This window comes from Podarcis raffonei, chromosome 1 (assembly GCF_027172205.1).
Source record: "Podarcis raffonei isolate rPodRaf1 chromosome 1, rPodRaf1.pri, whole genome shotgun sequence".
Classification (NCBI taxonomy): Eukaryota; Metazoa; Chordata; class Lepidosauria; order Squamata; family Lacertidae; genus Podarcis; species Podarcis raffonei.
Window position 1 is genome coordinate 107,232,072 of NC_070602.1, and position 17,184 is coordinate 107,249,255.

The 17,184-nt window shown below is 42.6% G+C and overlaps 1 protein-coding gene across 7 annotated transcripts in view; it reads left to right on the plus strand.

Moving 5' to 3' along the window:
* The window catches only part of SLC4A10 (solute carrier family 4 member 10), a 170,801-nt gene that overhangs the window by 99,463 nt on the left and 54,154 nt on the right, over window positions 1-17,184 (plus strand). For 4 of the 7 annotated variants that reach the window (XM_053408138.1, XM_053408156.1, XM_053408174.1 and 1 more), the window contains 3 exons: window positions 9,342-9,530; window positions 13,777-13,868; window positions 16,360-16,458. In XM_053408138.1, coding sequence (XP_053264113.1) covers window positions 9,342-9,530; window positions 13,777-13,868; window positions 16,360-16,458 — 380 coding nt within the window. The remainder of the gene's footprint in view (window positions 1-9,341; window positions 9,531-13,776; window positions 13,869-16,359; window positions 16,459-17,184) is intronic. The other 3 variants (XM_053408147.1, XM_053408183.1, XM_053408193.1) reach the window with 3 other exon arrangements.

Consider the following 17,184-nt stretch of genomic DNA (forward strand, 5'->3'; position numbering starts at 1 on the left):
ACACAACAATATAAAGATTGTATAATACTCTCTACATCCCAAAATAAAACAACACCATCACACTGCCCTGCATAAGATGCAATGTTTCTCTATGGGGTGGTAATATATTTCAAACTCCAAATAAATAAAATTCCAAATTCTAACATGCATTTCCCTTCCCCCTGATGTTTTTCACTTAGCGTGGCATTAATGTCAGTCTTTCCAGTATCATCACTGAGACACAGAGATGTACAAATTGTGGAAAGGGAAGGTGAAGGGCTGTAGCTGTTGTTGAAGGGAAGATACCATTTTCTTGAAGAACTGAGTCGAGGTTATAATTCAGAAGAGTAGCTGAATACTACCTCTCATGTATAAGTTTCAGTAGGACCCAAAAGTTAATCATGTTAAATGCAAGTGTGTGTGTTGTAAAGATATTTCTAAAGACTCGGTAGGAATATTTTTGGGGGATAATGGAAGGAAATCAAAATGTTCAAAACAAGTAACTCATAGATTATGTTCTCATGTGTGAATGTGAGAAAATGGGCGAAGGGGGAAAATAGTGAAGAGTTAGTCTGCAACTCAAATCCCATTAACATTACAGTAAGCCCCAGTAGGATTTCCTTTGGAGTAGACATAGTAAGGATTGCACTATTAGGGCCTTAGGCAAGTCTGCTGCTGCTGCTGATATGATGAAGAAAATGTGACTTGATATGATGATATGATGAAGAAAATAGGTGATCAGTGACTTAATCTGATTTGTGGCTGCTTAGTCAGAGGAGGCTAATGATCCGCCAAGTCCCAGCTGAAAACCAACTGAATGAGTTGTCCCTTCATTGCACCGGTGTTCCTGGCATGCTCTCAGTCCCAGAAAATTCCCATCACCAGTCCTGCTACAAAGCCCCCCACCCCCAGCTTCATGCCTGTTTAGAACTGTTAGAATGCCTCTTGCTTGCTTGGACAGAGATATAAATAGGGGTGTGTGTAGGAACTTCTGGCTTTTGTGTGTGTGCCTGCAATACAGCCTGCTGTGCAAAGGTAAACATCACATCTGTGACTTTGCCCACTGTCCCCTCTGTTCCCGCTCACTAGTGGTTTGTCAGGAGCTCAGCCTACACTCGAGTAGGACCCTGTTAGAGACACATGCTCAACTGGCATCTTCTCTCCCTCCTGGTCAATCGTTCGGGAGCTTCAAAAGCTTTCTTCAGCCGAAACATCACAGCGACCGATGCCAACCGACACCGGCACACTTAGGGATCTGCAGAGTCTTCGCAACTTGCGTGACAGACCTCAGCAACTCAGCATTTTGGCTAATCGACTTTATTTACATATAAACACACACGGAGCACTGCAACATGGCTCCCTCTCTCTCTAGCATCAGACAGCAAAGAGAAAAGGAACAAAGGACAATAGTCCCACTTCACGGAACACAGTAACACAAACATCCTGTCTCTGTCAAAACATATACTGTCGTGTGAAAGACAACAATCCCATGACTGCAATCATGGAGCAGGAATTCTAACATGGTTATGTAGCCCCTGGAAGGTTACTCATGAGTGAATGTGGCCCTGGAACTCAAAAGGGCAGGTGCCAAGGAAGGAGCGGGAGTCAATGAAAAGCTTCTGCTCCTCCCCTGCTGCACTCCTCACTCCCCGGAAATTGATTTGGGGGTGGTGGTCAGGAGAACACCAAAAACTAGGGGTGGGTGGGCTGGAGGAACTGCTTTCTCTGGTGGAACGATCCCCTTGGCGTAACAATGAATTCCTCCCAAACATTTCCCTGCTCTTTTCTGTACAGGCTGTGCTTTGACATTGTGGATTCTGTTCTTTTGTCTCTCGCTCACTGCGATTTGATATTTTAGCAATTCAGCTCAATAATTAGTGTTTGACAGGGTGAGATTGAAAGGGATGCAGAGACATTGGTTCCTTGCTAGTTCCAAAGATGCTGCTGGCATAGGTGTTTCTCCTGATCACTTGTAGCCATGCTGTAATTGCTTAAGCATTCAGGAAGCTGCTGCATGCAACTCAGGATTCAGTGTTCTGATTGCTAGCGCTGAGTTCAGAGATCTTCCAGCAGCAGGAGTGAGTCAGACTATATCAGGGTCCTGGCCTCTCTAGATGGCTGCTGGGCAACTGTCACTCAGTATCAGTCAAACAACAATGCTGCTGTTTCCCTTAACTTGGCTAAACCTTCTACATTCCAGAAACATCATTTTAAAGGTGTGTAGACCACAATAAAAATGTATTAACGCACATATTCCTATATATAATATATAACATGCATTTGATTTTTGCAGCCTTAGGCTGCAATCTTATACATACTTACCTGGAATTAAATCCAACAGAGCTCAGTGGATCTTGCTTTTGAGTACATAAGGGAGGGTTATTTGAGCTCATATTTCAATCCTGCTTTTATTTTTTTAAAAAAATTCCTTGCTGCTCTGTTTTCTTCATTCATTTTCCTGACACTTTGATAAATGTTCTTGGTTCTTTTGCATTTTAAATGTCTGTTTGTCTGAACAGTAGTATGCAAATTTCCAAAATACAACTGAAAATTAAGAAGCAGTCATTTGTGTCAGGAACATACGCTCATCATAGTGCTTCATAAATAGCTGAGGTTACATTCTGCATTGTGTGTTGGTTTTCGGTAGGTCATTTCTGCCTGACATTTCTAATGTTCAGAGTGTCCTTTGTGATTATTTGTGCCATTGAGCAGTCATTCAAGTTCCAAACATCTTTTTTTATTATTATTAAAGATGTTTGTTCTCACTCAGTTTACACTGATGCTAAGCCGCAACCCTAAACCCACTTATCTGGGAGTAAGGTCCATAGATCTCAGTGGGACTTATTTCTGAGTAGACATGTGGAGAATTGTGCTATCAAGTTCTAATTCTGTGCACACTAACTTGGGAGCAAGCCCTGCTGAATTCATCAGATTTACTTCTGTGTAAACCTATATAGGATTATCCTGATAAAAATATTGAGATTATTTTGCAAAGGTTGTATGTTGTACTTTCCTGTTTTTCTCCCATAGCTTCTTAATTTCTCTGTCCTCTTTTACATGTGATAAAGGCACTCCTTTAAACCTTGGATCAGCAACTATTTTTTTTTACTTCTGAGAAAAAAAGTATTCTAGAACTCCCTGCCTATTAATATAAAGGAGGCAGCTTTGCTATATTGTTTGCGATGCTTGCTAAAAACTTTTTTGTTTACGCAAGCCTGCTCGTGTAACTGTGTTGTGTATGTTTGTTTTTACAAGTGTTGGTCTTATCTATATTTTGGTATTTTGATTATGTGTGCTTTGTAAGGTGCGTTTTTATCACTGATCTTTAAGTTAATATTTTATACTCTTACATAAACTGTTTGGAGGGTTTCCCCTTTAATTGGGCAATATATGACCCACACTAAATATACAATACAATACAATACAATACAATACAATACAATACAATACAATACAATACACTAACTTTATTAGAGAGCTTGTTCAAAGATGGTGTGAAGGATGACAGACCCCATTTCTGCTTCCTAAAGTTGGTTGCTCTTGATTCCCATAACTACAGCCAACACTCTTTTCATATCACACTTGTTGTTCCTATGTATTGTTGTGGTACTTCTCAGGTACCCAGTTTCCTACTTCAAGGTCCCAAATTGCCTTCTTTACACAATGAGAAGTCAGCCGTAGTCCGCAGCACTTGACCAGCACACCAGATGGTGCCTTCTTGACCTTAAACAGCTATTTCACATTATTATCCTCCCGATTATTTCAGTTCAAATTGGCAGATGGAAATGTTCTCTTTGATATTTTCATCTACTTCCTTTGGATGCATTCTAAAATTGTCATTTGGTTTGAATGCAGCCAGTGAAATGGCTCTTGGATTTTACAATATGCCATTTTTCTAGCTGGAATCAAACGTGTGTTTTTTTATTCCGCTGTGGCTTATAGGGGTAGACCGGTAAAGTTGTGGGCTGCGTATTTTCTTTTTGTGTTCTTTTGGGCAAATGTCTAGTCGTATTGCACACATTCAGCCTTATAAGTCATTCCAGTGGATGAAGTGGGATTTCACTTTCTTGCCCATTGGCACAGCCTCCCAATCTGCTCTGCAGAGCCCCATACCTTCTAGAGCAGAGGTTTTCAGCCTTTTTGAGTTCAAGGCTCCCTTGACCAACTACAGTGGTACCTTGGGTTAAGTACTTAATTCGTTCCCGAGGTCCGTTCTTAACCTGAAACTGTTCTTAACCTGAAGCACCACTTTAGCTAATGGGGCCTCCTGCTGCTGCCGCGCCACCGGAACACAATTTCTGTTCTCATCCTGAATGAAAGTTCTTAACCCGAGATACTATTTCTGGGTTAGCAGAGTCTGTAACCTGAAGCGTATGTAACCTGAAGCGTATGTAACCCAAGGTACCACTGTACATTCTTTCTGCAGCTCCCCTGTGGGGAAACATGCTCCAAGCCTCAGAAGCCCAGTTATGTCACCCCCTTGCCTGCAAAGCCGGCAGCCCCTCACACCTTTTCAAACACCTTTCCTTGTGGAGTGTTCCCTCAGCCTCCCTTCCTCTCCTCTCCCCTGGCTAGCCCCAGAGGCACTGTTTGCCTGGGGAGCTTCTAGCCAGGGCTGCTGCAACAAACAGCCTCACAATCCTTTGGAAGGCATTGATGCCGAGAGGGCATCAGAGGAGGGAGGGAGGGAAGGAGAGAGAGACAGAGGCAGTGTTGCCCTTGGCAGCCCTGACCATCATTCAAGGCACCCCAGGGTGCCACAGCACACTGGTTGAAAGCCAATGCTCTAGAGCAATTTTAGGGAAAGCAGGCTGCAGGGGAAGGGTATGAAAGGCAAGTCCCATTTCCACAAGCAGAAATCAGTTGCACAAATGGGATATCACAATTAGATGTCACCCTATATTTACTTTAGCTGAGCCGCTTAGATCCTGATTTTCCTTTCTAAAAACATAAGAGGACCAAGGCAGAATCAACACATATGGAAAAAAAAGGCTGTAAAAATGCTTTTAAAACAATTGTGGAATTTGCCATTAGCTCTCCAGTGCCATCTAGTGTCACATTTGTGTAATGCACTTAAAGCGTTATACAATAGTAGTACAGGGGCCAGCAAACTTTTTCAGCAGGGGGCTGGTCCACTGTCCCTCAGACCTTGTGGGGGGCTGGACTGTATTTTTTTGGGGGGGGGGAATGAATGAATTCCTATGCCCCACAAATAACCCAAAGATGCCTTTTAAATAAAAGGACACATTGTACTCATGTAAAAACACACTGATTCCCGGACCATCTGTGGTCCGGATTTAGAAGGTGATTGGGCCGAATCCGGCCCCTCTGCCTTAGTTTGCCTACCCATGCAGTAGTACCTCCAGTTACGTAAACTTTGGGATGTGAAAGCGGCAAACCCGGAAGTATGTTACCAGGTTTTGCCATGCACAGAAGCGGTCCTCCAGTTGCAAAAACCTCGGGATCCGGCCGGACCTCCAGAATGGATCTCATCTGCAACTGGAGGCACCACTGTATTTGGAGCTGTATAGCTGAGTCCCAAGCCACTGGTCCATCTATTTCAGCATCCTGTTGTCACAGGAGCCACTCATTCATTCACCCTTCTGGGAATTAAACAATGCTCACATTCATTGATACGGGACTTCCCATCTCCCCCTTTTCCTCTGCAACCCACTGTGCTACTCCTAAATTTGGTCATTTGGCAATGGTGCTAGATAGGCTACAGGGGCTGCAGATGGAGGGGGGAGATTGCGGAAATGGTCCTCTCCTATATGTGATTTGAGGACCAACGTAGGATGCAGTGTGGTACATTTTTACTTTTGTTTTCTTCATTGGTGAAAGACTCCATCCTACATTCTTGTCAGTATGACACACAGACACTAGGATTTCCATTACATTATGTTTGGAAATGACTTCATGACCATTTTGAGATCACACGGCTTACAATGACACCACAAGCTATTTCTTATCAAATAAAATATTTTTTAATAATAATAATAATAACCTGTTAATAAAAAAACCCTCACCCTTAAGCATTGCACATAAAACAGTAAGAAAACACTAATAACATTCTATAAAGTAGAACGGATCGCAAATTTTAAAAAGTCTTGCATTTTCAGTTTGTAAGAGTCCTGTTTTCGATTTTTCATACCGATGGTCTAAACAAAATAATGTATGTGCTTCCTTAAAATAAATAAATAAATGACTTTTCATGGCAGTCTGATATAAAGTGTCTCTCTGTGTGTGTTTGCATAATACGACTGGGAGAATAATATTTCCAGTGAGCGCTTTCTTTCCCCTGTCCCCTGTCCCCAAAATCCTTTGACCCTTCCTCCCATGCTCTTTTCCACTCATCAACCCATTTTTCATTTTTTGCTAAACAGCTCCTAGGCTGCTGTGCTGGGAACGCCCTGAAATCCAAACCTTTATACAGCTTCTTAGGTTAATTCTGCGTCTCTTAGCAACCTTTTCTTAATATTGGCATGGATACATTCCACTTGTTGTTTGGCCATAAGAAATGTCTACACTTTGTTACCTTGCTGAGCATTACTTGAGTCCCACCACATTTTGCTTTTACTAGCAAAGTGTATTATTTTTTTACCAAGAAGTATGCTGTATGTTCCATCTACACCTTGCTGTTGATGCTGATGTCCCCTGCCCCTTAAAAGCTGCATCCACAGCAACAAAAGCTCAGCCCTGTGTCCATGCATTGTTATTTGTTTATTTCATAAAATTTATACACTACTTGATTGTCAACAGCAGCAACAACAACCCAAAGCAGTTTCTACAAATAAAACAGTAAAATCAAGAGAGAGAAAAATACAACCCTGCTTTAAAACGTACAGAAGTTAAAATGCTAAAACAGATGAAAAATTACCTCAACTTTTGAAGCATCTGGGTAGGCTTTGTCTATTCAGGAGTGTTTTTAGCAGGCACCGAAAAGAGTACAGTGGCAGGGAGTTCCAAAGTGCAGGTGCTGCCACACTAAACAGTTTATTTCCTATAAGTGTGGAATGGGTGGCATCTGCAATAGTGCCCAATTCGATTGTGCATTGAGTGTGGGTATCTGCATGGGGAAAGCCAGTGCCTCTGTAGGAATTGGAAGCCTGTGCAAGGCTTTCCGTCTGCAGAAATCCACACCTTAATCTTGAAGATGATCAAAAGTTTGACTAATCCTGCCTGTTTTTGACACCTTAATCGTGTATCTGTGCGCTCTTCTTGGTTCATGACAAGAGCTTACTGAGAGATGTGGGGTTTCAGAGAGAAAGAAAAGCTCACGAGCAAAAGAGTTCATGACTCAACATTCATTGTGTCAGAAGTTTTGAGTGGCACGGCTTCTCCTAATGAATATGCTAAAACACTTGCTGCTCAGTTAGTTTGCTTTAGTGAGAAACTTGCTTTTGACTTTTAAGCCTTAATTGCCAGTGGAAAGGCTGCCTTACCCCTCCCAGATCTCTAAAAGCTCAACAGGACAGCATCTTAATACTGTCTCTGAGTAACCGCCATCCTCAGTCTCTCCTCCCTGCTGCCCCACCTCGATTCTAGTATATTAACTTTATTATTACAGAACTTCCTCTGTACACGTTATGCCTTTTACTTATTCATTACTTACAAATATTAACAACCTTTACGCCATCGCTGAGGATGCCTGGGAGGGTTAGAGAACGCAAAATAAAAACAACCGGCCCAATAATAAAACACAATGCATGCAATGCAGCTAAAACAAACAGAGCAGATTAAACAAGTAATCAGCTCACACAGCTTAAAAAGCTTGGGCAAATAAATCAAGTCTGAAAGTGGTGCTTAAATGATAGCAGCATCAGCACCAATCATACCTTGGAAAGGGGAGGGGGAGCACTTGGGAGAAGGTTCTATCCTGTGTCACTCACCGTAGAGCAAGCTTCTCCCAATGCAGAGAAGATGCTCCTCTGAGGTTCTGAGGGCATGGGCAGGCTGATGAAGGGAAGAGGTTCCTTCAAGTATTTGGGTTCCAAGCCGATTATCTATCTATCCCTGAATTTTACATGCGCACTAAGTCTGAGATTGATGATACACAGCCAGCAGGGTGCTCACAGCCCCCTAATGTGTTTCGTTGAGCTCAGATGAGCTCTTGTTAGTAATCTGAGAATTCCTGTTTTAAAAGCTTCTGGTTTTAAAAAGAGAGAGAACAGATTTTAAACACTGCAGTGGGTATGCGTCTGACCATGGCGTTGACGTACGATTGAGAAATACCTGCCGTGGTCTTGAGTTCCTAGTCCTCATCCTTTCAAAACCCAAAAGACCATTTCCCTAAGTGGCACTGAAATTGCCACTGTGTTTCTCTTGCAATATTTATATAGTCACTGATATTGTGGACCAGCACAATGTACATTCGGATTTCAAAGAAAACTCTGTTGAGCAAGAGATGTTGAAAGCTGCTTCTTCTGTAGCTCATCTGAATATTTGATGGAGATTAGAGGAACGAGGACCCAGTTGCAAAGCAGAGGAGGTGGGCATGGTTTAAAATGAGGAGATGAGAGGGGGGCACTTTATCCTGTCCCAGACCAATTTCCCCCTTGAACCTCCTTCCTGCCCTTGGCTATGATGGAAGAAAAACACATCCAGAATCCCAGCAGCTGGGGGACGAAGTGGTGTGTGATGTGGTGTGCTCGATTTCCTCTCATCACTTCTCTGCTTCAGATGATTCCCTTAATCCCACTGTGTTGCAGCTGTTTGGAGAGCAAAATTCTAAGACCCATGCTGTCCACTGGATGCATAGCTCCACCATCAGAAAAGCCACTTTGTGGCGTTTCATCAGTGAACAAAATGTTGACAGCAAGTGAGTGTTGCATAACTATGAAGACCAGCTTCCTGGAAGCCAGCTGCTCTCATCCAAGCATGAACAGTTTCCAGAGGCATGCAAAGACTTTTTATTTGGACTGGGTTTTTTGTCTCCTGTTAAAATTATGTATGCAGAACTTTATGGCATCACGTTCCAAGCCTTAGGAATAGCCAAGGGTGTTGGTGGGAAGGGGTGAAAGGAGAAGAGTTGGAGAATAAATGCACACATCTGTGCATTGCAGGGCAATCTATGAGAAAGCTGAAGGCATGTTCATATTTGGTTACCTGTTAATCAACATATACAACAAACTTTGCTGGGTTCGTTAAGAATGACAGATTTGGGAGTTAGTCTATTTCACCCAGAAAACATTGTGCTATTATGGGGCAACATGCAATGGCCCAAATATTTTGTTGGATTTCTGAACCGGGAATTCCTCAGTGATCTTTGCTAGTTCTCCTTTTGTTGTTGTTGTTGTTGCTATTTGACTCCTTGTGATCCTAGCTCCTGGTGTCATTAGATCATTTGCCTTTTATATTTTCAGACATGATTCTTGATCAACAAGTAGGCTCGGGACAGCTCAGCGAAGATGTTCGCCACAGGGTGCACGAAGCTCTGCTTAAACAGCACCACCATCAGAATCAGAAGAAGCTAAGCAATAGGATCCCAATAGTCAGGTCCTTTGCTGATATTGGCAAGAAACAGTCTGAACCTCATTCCATGGACAAAAATGGTAAAGTGTCATGTTATTTCAGTAATAATTACTGGCAGCTCTTGCAAGATATTTGTCAAGTGAAACACATGTATTGCACACCTTCAAACCTGAAAGCGATTGGCACCCCAGCCTTAAACTACTGCCTCTTCCTGTGTCACTGGCACAACATCACTGCAACACCTGTATAACCTATCACATTAGAGAGCATTCTTCTCTTTAGTTTTTTCCTTGCTGATCATAGTGAGAGCAGGCTGTGGTCCATTCACTTTGGAAAGCTAACACTATGAGATATGGGAATAGGACTTTCTTGGCAGTGTCCCAGGAATTACAGAAGAGTTTCCTGATAGAGTTTGCCAACCTGGTAAGCAGACTGAAAGGCCAACAGGGCAGCTTGTGCAGTCCTTCTGTTTATGCCAGGTGTTCAGGGATGTGCTCTAGTTTAATTAGTTTCTCAATTTCCAGTTGAATTAGATTCTGTTTTTACAATAGGTTTTTTTCCTCCCCCCCCGTTGTTTTGGTATATATACTGTAGCCACAAATACTTGATAGCTTGCAAATGGATCATACAGTACCTTTATTGATTTCAATTGTAAGCCATTTCATGTTTTGTAATATGCAGCGGAGAAGGTATTTGCAGTAGGAAGTCAAATAAAGTTTTTGTGGTGTTATGCACGCATGGCTGCAGTTTCGCCATTTCCCAAGTGATAAAGAGTTGGCACATCAAGTCTCTGAGATCAGAAAGGGTGGCATTTTGAGACTAGGGAAAACCTAATTATATTGTCTTCAAGAGACTCTTCAATTAAGAGATTTTGTAAGTAAGTAGGGCTGTCCTTGTGCCATAAGACAAAGCCCTCGGTCAAACTGAAGTCAGTCAACTCCAGGTAAGCTGTTTGAGGATTGCAGCTGAAATGCCTGAAGGTATAGTCTGCAGACTACTTAAAGCTGATATAGTTATACCTAAGATTCTTTTTGACAGTGGCAATGGTGTGTGAGTAAGATCAAAACAGGTACTGTATATTCATATTCTGTGTTTCATAAGAATACATCAAGCCTTCATAAAGTATGTGATTAGGCTTTAATGCAATTGCAAATTATAACACAAGTCAAGAGGTGATTCCATTGATGTTTCAAATTCCTACTCATTAAGGGTAATTATTTCCAATGATACAACAATTATTTTTTTTTAAAAGATTCTCTGAAAAATTAAGCACATGTAGGAAGTGTAGGAAGTAATGGGCAGGGCAGACTTGCTAGGGCACTATATGAATGAATTTAGACAGCAAAAGCCTGGATCTGGGAGGGCATTTTTGAAGCTTCCAGCAATGTAAAGCACAGATTCTAAGATTGCATTCGGAAATAGAAGCAGGTATGACCCTTCTTTAAAGTGAAAGTACTCTGGGCTTCAGTTGATGCTATTTCGAAAATGCTGAAGCTTGCCATTGTGCCATGCTTACATATTATCTGATTGCTTAAAAACTTACTTATACTGAAGTGCTATACCTTTGTCTGAACTATACTATTTTGGACTGCTGGTATGGGGCTTATATGATTCAGTGCTCTTCCATATAAAAAATTTCCTGCACACAGAAAACTAGATATAAAGGAGAAACGTTCTAGTCTAGATTTTTTTCTTGACGTGCTTGATTTTTTATTATTATTTTGGGGGAATCTTGTGAGCTGCTCCCTGCAATCTGAAGTGCTGCAAGTTTGATACAGTTTGACAGCCTCAGTGAGAATTAGCTAGATTTATTCCATTTTAGGAAGCATTAAAAAAAAACTAGTGTAGTTTTGTTTTCAAAGAAGCCTAAAAGCCTTGCTAATGTTTGAGACCATGAGGCATCCTCAAATAAATGGCCACGGCCAATATATATAATAAGCAGTACATAACTTAGGTTTAGGAGGTAATGTTTCATGATCTCAAGTCTTGCTCGTTTTGAGGATCTAAATTTCTTATATTGGTCATCTTTTATTTTATTTATTTGTAATGTTTTAGCCATTTAGTCTTTCTTTCTTTCTTTGGGATTCATATTTTCAATTTTGTATCAGACACCACAAATAGTAGACTTGCAGTCCAGTCTCCACAAAGTGCTGAGCTAGAACATATACCAGTGAAAGAAATGGGATTTGTGCTAGGACACTGACTTTAAATGGGCCAAAAACTTATGAGAATTCATTCCCAGAAACTGTGTTCAATAGCTGATGAATAGCTGAAGTAATAATGTGCCATTGAGCATGTGCAGACTGGTACTGAGTAACCATAGTCCACCCTATCCACACATTTAGGGTTTTCAGGACATCTTGTGTGGCTCCAGCTCCAGCAGATCTCTTCTTAGAACTCAACAGTCCCATGTTATCTATCTAGAATCTCTGTTTAAGGTTGCTGTCCTGCATTCTTTCAATGTTTAAGGCCATTTCATGTTTGCAACATCTGATCAAGTCTGGCATCTCTCCTCTCAGTGTAGTGAGTCTTTAGCTGCCTATTTCCCACCCCCACCCACTTGTACATTCATCCTTTTCTATTTTACTGCTTTTGGTCTTTTTTTTAAAAAAATACTTGCAGTTCAGTATCTTGAAATAAAGGTCACGTATCTCTTGATCACCTTCACCTCATAGTGAACCCTTTCTTCTCCCTATGTTCTTGTTTGTGCCCATGAATAACTACCTGTATGTTATCTAAACTCTGCTGTTGTGTCAGTCATCTTCACATTTCTTTATTTTGGTCTGTCTTTGTTGTATCTGTCTTCTAACAGGCTCATCTCATCTCTCTACCTCCCTCATCTTCTAACCTTTGGGTTCTCTAAGCTCCTTGAAGGTTCAGAGGTAGTGTACTACAAAACTATCTTGCATGAGCTTTAGGCCAATTCAAATGTTCATTCATGTTTTCACATCCGTTTCTTCCAGCATGATGTTTTTCATTGTTAATCTAGTCAATCACTTGATCTTCAGGGTTTCTGCCAGAATGTTATTAATAGCTATTCCAGCTTAGTTGGACTCTTTTTTTATATACACAAACGAGAGAGACATACAGAGTCTTAACACATTTCTGTTCAGATGGTAGAAATCACTGTTGTGTTGGTATGATTTATTTTTATGTTCTTTATATATTTTTTTAAAAAACACATTTAGGTTAAATAAAAATGCAGGGTGGTTCGTACAATAAATCTTGTATCTTAACACTGTATAAACTTGCATCAGTTTTATATCAATTGAACTATCATGGTTTCTTCCAAAGGTTCCTGGGCATTATAGTTTGGTTAGGGCTTACTCCAGGCTTTGGCAACCTGGTGCCCTCTGGAAGTTTTGGGGTGCAGTTCCCACCTGTTTGCAACACTGCAGTTATGCTGGCTTTTAGTTCATATTATATGGGAGGCCAGGGATGCGGGTGGCGCTGTGGGTTAAACCTCAGCGCCTAGGACTTGCGGATCGCATGATTGGCGGTTTGAATCCCCGCGGCGGGGTGCGCTCCCGTTGCTCGGTCCCAGCGCCTGCCAACCTAGCAGTTCGAAAGCACCCACGGGTGCAAGTAGATAAATAGGGACCACTTACTAGTGGGAAGGTAAACGGCGTTTCCGTGTGCGGCTCTGGCTCGCCAGAGTAGCTTTGTCACGCTGGCCACGTGACCCGGAAGTGTCTGTGGACAGCGCTGGCTCCCAGCCTCTAGAGTGAGATGAGCGCACAACCCTAGAGTCTGTCAAGACTGGCCCGTACGGGCAGGGGTACCTTTACCTTTACCTTTTATATGGGAGGCCACCAAGTTGTTGGAAGACAGCCCTGCACATACCCTCACAGAACTACAGTTCCCAGAGTCCTTCGGTGGAGAAAGCATGACTATTAAACCGTTTAAGGCTGCAATCCCAAACACACTTATTAGGGAGTAAACTCCATCAATCACAGTGGAGCCTTCTTTTCCAATGAAACATGCATAGCATTGGTCTGCAGGTTCTGTAAATAATTCCAGAGGGCTCAAAGTATGCCCTCTGACAGTGGCCAGCTAGATGCCCTGATAACAATGCACAGCTAGATTATCTCAGTTGGTCCACATTGTTTTGAAAACATTTGGGATAGTGGGGAAAATATGTATTGCTCCTTCTCCTACAAGCAATTTGGGTTGAGAACATGGTATGGGAAAAAGGCATTCACCTTTTGAGTCCATGTTTCACATGCCTAGAATATGAAGTGTACATGATACCCTTAAACACCTCTTTCATTTTTGTTATAATAATACAGATAATTGTTAGTATTCTGTAATAACAATTTTTTTCAGCAGGTCAGCTTGTTTCCCCACAGTCTGCACCAGCCAGCATTGAAACAAAAAATGACGTGAGCAGAGAAAACAGCAGCGTTGATTTCAGCAAGGTAAGACTTTTACCGTCTTGAATCTTTGGATGGTAAGGATGTAGTTTAGGTGTGTTCAATAAAGCATGTCTCATCTCAGTGTTATGAGTTGTTGCCGGTCATTGTTTCATACCACACATATTTTACTTAGAATAAAAGGGGGGGATGTTTAATAATGCAAAGTAAACTATTTTTCCCCCTTGAAAATGTTGGGTCATTTCATTCCATACCACTGTGAAGACATCATGAAACTTTAGAAGAGACTGTTTAGTGTCTGAGTTTGAAGATTTTTCGAGGGCCCGTGAGAAATCAAGGGAATACTCTCAGGCCAGTCGCATCTCTGACAATGGAACAGGGGGAAAGAGCAATGCTTGTCTCTTGCTCCAAGAGAGAGACTTGGAACATTTTTCTGCAGCATCGTCCAGATGCATGCATTCTCCCTTCCCATGAATACCTACAAACCCAGAAGTAATAGACGATGAAAGCAGCCCTACATTTCCAAGAGCTAAAGATCCAACTAGTCTTGTGGGAGTGGAATCCTGGGGGCTCTTTGGTCAAGGTTCTTGCACTAGACTTCCACTTTCTTCTCATTGGCTGCCCTGTTGTTACTGAGTGGCCTGTAGCTCTGGTAGAACATGTAGCTTTCCACATAGAAGGTCTCAGGTTCAACGTTGGGCATCTCCATGGAGGGCTGGGAAAGACCTCTGTCTCAAATCCTGCACAGCTATTGCAAGTCAGCATAGACAATAACAATCTAGGTGGCCTAATGGTATAAGGCAGATTTCTATGTTCCTTACCTTCAAAAGTGGCTTCTGCCAGTTCTTTCTTGGGATGAAGCCCAAGAAACTTAGTGTGTCTAGGACTAGCTAGCCTATGAAAGAAACTGGAATCCATCACAATGGGATTCTTTGTTTAGAAACTCCAGTCTGCAGGTCTAGAAAGGTCCACCAGGTCTTGCCATTTGGCTCATCCATCTGCCCCACACCCTGTTGCCAAATGTGGGGCAGGTTAAAGACACCGCTGGGTGAAAAGGAGTGTGCAGGTGCCATCAGTCGGCAGCCCCTGCAGATCTCAGCATTTTACCTCTCAGCTGATCTTTGGGGCTTGCATAGGGCTGCACAGGGACTTCTGTGCACACCATCATGTAAAAGTGGGTCACCTGACATCACTGTGGCATTGGGTGATTGGCAAGGGATTGTCCACCAAGTGGCGGGAGAGGTAAGGATCTGGCCCACCAGCTGGATCCAGTTCCTGGTTTAGAGAGCTGCATTTCCTGGCTGCCCCCAGGACTCCATGATTCATTATTTCAATGCTGAAATTTATATGAACATTTGTACTGCCCTACAATCATAGCCAGGGACGTGGGTGGTGCTGTGGGTTAAACCACAGAGTCCAGGACTTGCCGATCAGAAGGTCGGCCGTTCGAATCCCCGCGACAGGGTGAGCTCCTGTTGCTCAGTCCCTGCTCCTGCCCACCTAGCAGTTCGAAAGCACGTCAAAGTGCAAGTAGATAAATAGGTACCGCTCCGGCGGGAAGGTAAACGGTGTTTCCGTGCGCTGCTCTGGGTCACCAGAAGCTGTTTAGTCATGCTGGCCACATGACCCGGAAGCTGTACGCTGGCTCCCTCGGCCAATAAAGTGCCGCAACCCCATAGTTGGTCACGACTGGACCTAATGGTCAGGGGTCCCTTTACCTTTACCTTTACATTCATAGCCATGCCCCCTCCCAATTTTTAGTCTTGGCTAAACCCACGTTCAGATGTTGCATTTTCAGAGGCAAGAGTGGCTGTTGAAGCCAGTCCCATGTTGTTAAATTGTGTGTGATGGCGAGGAATGCTCTGTAGCTTTATTTTAGTCCTAATCTGTTACCACTTATGCTGGGGCAATCACTTTGCCTTTGGTACACAGCTCTGGAGTAAAATGGATTCTGGATTACATTTGGTTTTTTTCTGGTAGATCTGTGCATCAGGCTACAATCTTGATTTCTTAGCCTGCTTGCCTACAAGCCAGGTGATTGCAAAATCACAGCCAGGTTTTAGACCGCAAGCTAAATCTTAGCTCCTGTGCCATGCCGTGATATTTCGTTGCTTACTGCAATGAATGCATCACAGCATTGGCTGTTGAAAGAGCACCAGGGGGAAAAAGTGGAGACCTAGTGCTTGCCTGATTGAGAACCCTTGCCATGTCTTTTTGGAGTGGACAGTTTTCACTACAAAGGTGCCCTGAAAGCACATTTGCATGAGATATAGGTTTGACAGCTACAGCCACACTGGTTGGCCTCAGTTGACCATAGCTTGGGGTGAACGCAGACTGGTAGCAGGATATATTTTCCCAACCATGATTCTCTTCTAAGGGAATTGATGCGAGCAGTGCTTTCAATCCGTTGTTGAATGTGACATCCAGTCAGTGTAACCGAGCCAGAAACTAGTTATGTGCTTGCTCCATCTGGTGCCAGACAGAATATGAGAAGCAGCTTTTTGTACCAGCTGAAGTCTGTTAATTGTGCGTGCAGGGACTAGGAGACCAACAAAAAGGGCATAACAGTAGTCTATTTGGGATGAAACAAAGACATGAAAAAGGACACCTGCATCAGGAAGAGAGAGAGAGAGAGGTGAGGACCTACTCTGGCTATCTTTCTACGGTGATTGCTAGCAGAGTCTATTTCTAAATGTCCGTACTGGGTTCAAAACCATACTATGTAAGTGCAGTTGGCAAAAGCACAGATTCTGTACACAACATTCACATTTTTTAAAAAAGCAAATACCCCACAACCCTTCAACTGCTCTGAAGGCTGAGGATAAGCTCCCACATATATAGAACATTCGAAGGCGGTTGTGGGGCGGGGAGCAAAACAAACAAATAAATCCAGACAAACATATAAAAAATTCTGCAAGATTCCCAAAGAGAACCTCACTAAATATTACCTTCCAGTCCAAGCCTATACATGCCTGCTCAGAAGTAAGTACCATTGAGTACAGTGGGGCTTACTCACAGGTAAGAGTATATAGGTTTGAGGTATGAGAGACCCTAATTAAAAGCGAATTTTAAAAAAGGAAAGTCATAGACGCTCTGGAAGATATTTAGGCTCTGGAGAGCCTCCATCAAACATACTGGCCCCTGGACAGACATGCAAAAAGGATATTGCCTTCCTTTCTCCTCAAGAGTATTGACAAAACTCAGACTTTCAGCATGCAGGCATACCATAACTATGCATGTGGGGACTACAAAATGTGGGGTGTTGAGGATGGCAAACAGCCCTTTATTTAAATTTCAAGTTTCATGAACATTCATTTCCCGAGCCAGTATTGTGCAGTGAGAAGAATGTTGGATCCAGGCT